We start from the raw sequence: 5,854 nt of genomic DNA, 5'->3' as shown, positions 1-5,854 counted from the left end.
AAAACCATTTGTAACTATTTCTTTTCTGGGAATTTTGATTTCTTGCACTCGTTATTTTTCAAATTTGTATATTTTATTGGTAATTAAAAGGACATACACTCCATTTCCGAATTCAATTGGCTAATTTTCTGAATAATTGGCATCTCGACGCCCATCGTGAACTAATACTTGAAACTACTACGTATTGAATCTAGAGAACAAATCTTTTTACCAACTAAGAACGATCATGCACCATCACTCATATAACAGAGTAAGAATTCTCAGTACTATATCTAGACTTGAAAAGGTTCTTTTTGTAGAGTCAAATTAATCGACAGAGTTCATTCTTAATGATGCCCTTCTATCAATTCATATAAATTATAACCTTGTGACCATTCTCTCGAAACCTAAAAACTTTGATTTTTCATAAAGTTCCGATGAAGTCATATAAACAATATCCACAATAGTAACATCAACAAATAATTTTCAATAAACTTGAAATAAAAGGTTGATAGTTGGCGATTGAGAAATAGTTCTTTTGTCTACTCATTCATTCTGCGAAATTATAAAAAGAAAATTAAAAGGATTAAGGACTAGTTTGATTTAGATTTTTTGAAAATAAATTTTATAAAAAAATGATTTTTTTGAAGAATAATAGTAAAAAAGTAAAGAAAAATTTGAATTCATATTTAAAATTATTTTATTGATAGAATATTTAATTTTAAAAAAAGTTCAACATTTTTTATTGATGGAATATTTAATTTAAAAAAAAAAAGGGTTTACATATTCCCTCATCTCTTGTCCTTATCAAAGTGACAGATGTTCTGGTAAGTAGGTTCCACATTTCGAGAGTGGTTGTCCCTATCATGACATGCAATATATATATGTACCATGCTGCATCTAACATAAATTCTCTCCAGTAAATAATCGTTACACGATGGATACACGTTTAATATATTAGATTAGACAATAATATGAATCGATTCAACAAAGTTAGATAACTGATTAAGGCCCTTTATTTGGGTCATACCACTAAATTTTAGAAATTATAATCCCAAATAATTTAGTCACAAATAACTAGAAAAACATATTTTAACAGATTTAAAATGAAGATCATGTTGCTTCATCGACAAATTAATTTATCAACAGAAATTTAAAACATAGTTGTCATGTTTTTGCCTCGTCTACAGATTTATCTATTTCTAACTGCGAAGACATCGAAGGAAATATTTTCCTAGACTTTAATTCTATTGATTAAGTGATTTTATATCTACCGTCAAATATTTAAACGAGGAAGAGAGGTCTCGCTTGGAGTTAACTCAAAAATTACAAAGCTACTAGTCTAAGATTCATAATGGAGTTTATCATCAATAATAAATTTACTTTATTGAAATATTATAGTGTAAAATTTGATCACCAATTAAGGGTTTGTTTGAGCCACATTTTTGCGATGAATGGATTTTTTAATAGTGACTCTTTTAGAATGTGTACTTAAAAATAAGAAAAAATTTTAAAGTTACTCGTAAATTTTTTTTATTATAAGAATGTGTGGTTGAAAATGAATTTGAGTAAAAGTGAGTTTTCAAAGAATGGGTTTCAAACAAGGGCTAAATGACAAGTAATTTAAAATTATGAACGACTTTTTCAGTTAGTAGTTTAATGAATTCAATTTATTGATGATTATTTCATTGTTGAATTTAATTTATTGACGAATAGTAATAATAGAAACATTAAATATAAACAGAAATTTTTCATCAATAATCGGCCATAATATCGATTACAATGGACGAATATGTGTCAATTGATTATTTACGAGATAGTTTTTAATAATTCCAAAAAAAAAATAACAGAAATTTTATGAAAAAATCTTTTCAAGATAATGCTCCATATTATTTGAGCCAACTCTATTAATACATTTAGCATTATATAAAAAGGTTGAACCCCAATATTGAGGGTTCCCACCGCCCCGTTTTTAGAGCTTTGTGAGGGAGGTAAATCGCAGGATGTGCTCCAACAGACCAGAGAACAAGAGTTGTCTGTACACTGCGCATACAAGGAGTCCAATTTCATGTCTCAGGAATTGAACATTCACACTGCGGCTGCTAGCAAAGCGTGAGATGACCTCACTCTTATCCTTTGCAGTTTGTACCACTGAGCTATGTCCCGAGAGCACATTATATAGATATGATTAGACAAAGGAATAAGCTTCTCCATTTATTTAATTTTTAATAATTAATAAACGTCTACTTCACAGCCAACTAACTTTACGTGTACAAAGATATAATTGTACATTGATATTAAAGTTGTGCCTCCACAAATAGATATAAAAACAGTGGTCAGATTCTTGAATTCACCCTCCTTCCCACATAATGTTACTTCTATCATTTTGGGGTGTGGGAAAATGCTTTGGCACATGAACTGTACCCACCTTTTAACCCTTTTTCATTTTATATTATTTCTTTAAAAAAAAAATCATTTTGACCAATTAATTTAAATGTTTACATTATTAGAGATGAACCATATATAATTGCAAGTAATTTATCTTTAACACGATCCATGGTCACACATATGTACTGAATTTATATTTTAATCAAGTGATCTACGCTTGCATAGTGTAAAAAATAGATAGCATTGAAATTTGAAATCTTTTCGTTTGCTTGGTTCTACATCAAGTTAAGGGAGTAGATATATGACTTTATTCCATTGCATAGTATTTTAATTTGATGTAGAAACAAAATATTCAATTTTATAGGTAAAAAAATTGAAAGGATGCTCGAGCTTCAGTCGTGCTTCAATTTGGTTGTTTATGCTTAAAGATGATCATACATTTTAATATTTTGTTTCAAATCAATCACAAAAAAGATTTTAGAAGTGTCGTAAGAATTGTCGGATTAGAGGTAGCTAATAGATTGACAGTAGCTCATTTATAGTTTAATTGAAATCAATTATAAAGAGGATTTTAGAAGGAAGAATAATTTGTGCAGCCCTCTATATGTTCGTGATTGTGGGGATGATGGTGATGGCGACGGTGGTGGTGGTGGTGGTGGTGGTGAAGGGAGTTGAGCAGGGGTGGGATATGGGAAAGAGACTCTATTATTTATATTTTTTGCTATTTTTGATTTGTTTTCTCTCATCTATTTAGAATTTGAGGTAAGATTACTTTCCTTATTCAACAAGAAATTGGATGAAATTGAACGAAATGATCATTCTCGTAAAGAATGATCGACTAAGAGCCCTAAGAACAACTTGGACAATTAAGATAAATGATAGAGATGATTTATTTTGATTACTCTCCAAATTATTCTAAAATGTATGCATATGTTAAAGCTCCCACACACCACGCGTTGGCATTCACTATCAAACACAGAATCTGTGTGATTGAATCCTAACTTTGTGCACACGAGACTTTTTGTATAAACATATACACACATGTATACATATAAATAATTCTATTTAGCACTATTGACGTTGAATATGGTGTCGGCATGTTGTAGATCGTATTAAATAGATAATAATTCTTTGTATTTAATTGAATCTATAATTTAATATCACTAACATGATTATTTAGATTGATGTTAAATATCAATAATGTTAAAAATCTTTATTCTATGAAGCATGTTAGGTGTACAATATAAGTTCTTTAGAGCATATTCAAGAGGCTCTCTATTTAAAAATAGCATCTTATGCATAATAAAGAGTATTTTTAAATTTACAGAGTATTTTTTTATATACTTCAACAAACTCTCTACTTTAATTCTTTTTTTTTTTCAATGAATATTTAATAATTTCTCAACATATTTTATTTAAGTATAATTTTTTATATATTAATGACCAATCAATTCAATTGTAATTTGAAAATATTAAATTGTTGAGTATTGAAATTTATAATGTATTAAATATAATCATTGTACATTAAGAATAGATAGTGAATTTAATTTAGAAAGCCACACATACTCTCTATTTTAAAAAATTAAATTAGAGAGTATTTTGGAGCTCATTTTTAAGTACTGATTCTCTAAAATAGAGAGTATTTTGTATTTAAAGGATTTCTTAAAATAAGTCTTACACTTTTTTTTGACGGTCTTCTCACATTACATGGATGGGCCCGCGATTAATGTTGTACACTTGCATAGTTGCATTTTTGTTATTCTATACATATATTTGGTTGTAATAAGTACATGTATTGTAATACTAAAAGAAGTGTAGAAATATTCTCATTCATTACTTTTATCTTGGGGTCTCATATGTCGCTTTCAAGACTTAAATATACAGAGCTGAGAATGGGATTGATTCATTGACACCACACCTTTCGAGCGGGAAAATACGCATAAAGAAATGCCATCACACAAACTCTCTCTCTCTCCCACTTAAAACTTTTTCCTTCATCTCTCTAGAAAAAACCTCAAAGAAACTCATTTCCTGGTTCCCCATATTCGTTTTTCTTCTCTATTTTTTGTGGGTTTTCTTGTCTTGATTCTTCAAGATCTTTGTTTTATGCAGTTGCGCTCTTTATGTTGTGTGTATGTGTTTTTCTTTCTGTCAAGAAATGAGTTGCATATTTGTGTATAGTTTTGCTCAGTCTATATCTATATATATTTAGGCGAAGAAACTAGAAAGTGATGGATACGGAATTAGAGGGCTTTTCGATGCGGTGAGTTGTTAATTTTTGTTAATTGATATGTTTACTATGCTTTGATTTTTGTTGGGTTTGTTCAAAAGGGTTGGTTTTGATGTTATGTAGAGGATATGTGTCGAGGATGAGAAGTGTTAACGTGGTAAAATGCTGGCCTTTCGACGAGACTGATGAAGATGTTGTAAAATCGTTGCTCCCTCCGATCACTCTCAAGAAATTTACCTGGTGGTTCGATGTACTCGAATTGTCGCGTTCAGAATCGATTACAAGCCTCCAAAACTCGAAAAAGAAGAAGAAAGTTCAAGAAAACGGAGAATCATCGCTTAGACGTCAAGAGAATATGGAAGAATCAGATTTAGATGCTGAAGAATTCATAGGAGTAGCAGCAAAGTTGAAGCCTTCAAGGGGGAAGGTGAAACCAAGGGCTCCAAAGAAAAGGTCTATAAAGGAGCTTTTCGCGGTGGCGCCGCCTGTGGATATAGTTAGTAGCGAGGAGGAGGACGAAGAAGACTTTCTCGATTCCAAGGAAATTAAATGGGGTCTCAAAGGAAAGAGGAATGAGAAGAAAAAGAATAACAAAGAGATTTTCTTAAGCAAGTTGAAGAAGCCAAAGAAGATTAACAAATTCAAGAAGAAGAAAAGCAATAAGGCGATGGATCTACCAGTTGCAAATAAGGTATGGGTTTCTTCATTAATAATTATCTCAAATTCGCCTATAAATAGGGGTTTTCGTACACGAAAGCCGATTCAAGAATTTTGTGTACAACTTCACACATATAATTTTCATACAAATGTATCGATTCTGATTGGATTGTCTTGACTGGTAGCAAATATGATTAATTTGGAACATAAAATATAGGCTAACTAAAGTTTTCTCGATTCTAAGTAGTTAAAAATGCTTGATTTTTACCTTTTTATGCTTAGAATTTACTGCTGAAAAGGCTGTATTTGTTTGTGTGGCAATTTGATTCATTCAGTTTAAAGGGATAAAGTTAAAAAAATAGGAGAATGGGGTTCTCATGATAGAGGGATTTGAGCAGGTTACAAGAGGAAGAGGGTATGGTGTTCCAGCTGTGCTGTACGGGTTGGCCACCAATTTTTTATGAGGTTGAAAGTTTTGTTCATTAATTATTTTGTTTTTTCTACTGTTTGCCTATGGTTTTCTCTTGAACCATCATTGTCATGTCATTTTTTGGGAGGCATTTCAATTTTTTCATATTCCCAAAATTTGACCATATGATT

General features: G+C 30.7%; 1 protein-coding gene across 1 annotated transcript; it reads left to right on the top strand.

Moving 5' to 3' along the window:
- The first annotated feature begins 4,299 nt into the window (after positions 1–4,299).
- Positions 4,300–5,718, top strand: LOC111376828. The gene is made up of 3 exons (XM_022999827.1): positions 4,300–4,630; positions 4,721–5,288; positions 5,617–5,718. The coding sequence occupies exons 1-3, from the start codon at positions 4,599–4,601 to the stop codon at positions 5,716–5,718; spliced, it is 702 nt and encodes a 233-aa protein (XP_022855595.1). The 5' UTR covers positions 4,300–4,598.
- Positions 5,719–5,854: the final 136 nt, after the last annotated feature.

Source organism: Olea europaea, unplaced genomic scaffold (genome assembly GCF_002742605.1).
Source record: "Olea europaea var. sylvestris unplaced genomic scaffold, O_europaea_v1 scaffold1564, whole genome shotgun sequence".
In the NCBI taxonomy this organism is placed as follows: Eukaryota; Viridiplantae; Streptophyta; class Magnoliopsida; order Lamiales; family Oleaceae; genus Olea; species Olea europaea.
Note: the sequence above shows the minus strand (reverse complement) of the source record. Positions and strands in the feature narration are given on the sequence as shown.

Excerpts from the sequence above, each read along its gene's own strand:
- LOC111376828 (XM_022999827.1), top strand. The coding sequence starts at position 4,599 with ATGGATACGGAATTAGAGGGCTTTTCGATGCG. Across the intron at positions 4,631-4,720 it reads TTAGAGGGCTTTTCGATGCG|AGGATATGTGTCGAGGATGA; the intron begins GTGAGTTGTTAA and ends GATGTTATGTAG. Across the intron at positions 5,289-5,616 it reads ATCTACCAGTTGCAAATAAG|GAGAATGGGGTTCTCATGAT; the intron begins GTATGGGTTTCT and ends TTAAAAAAATAG.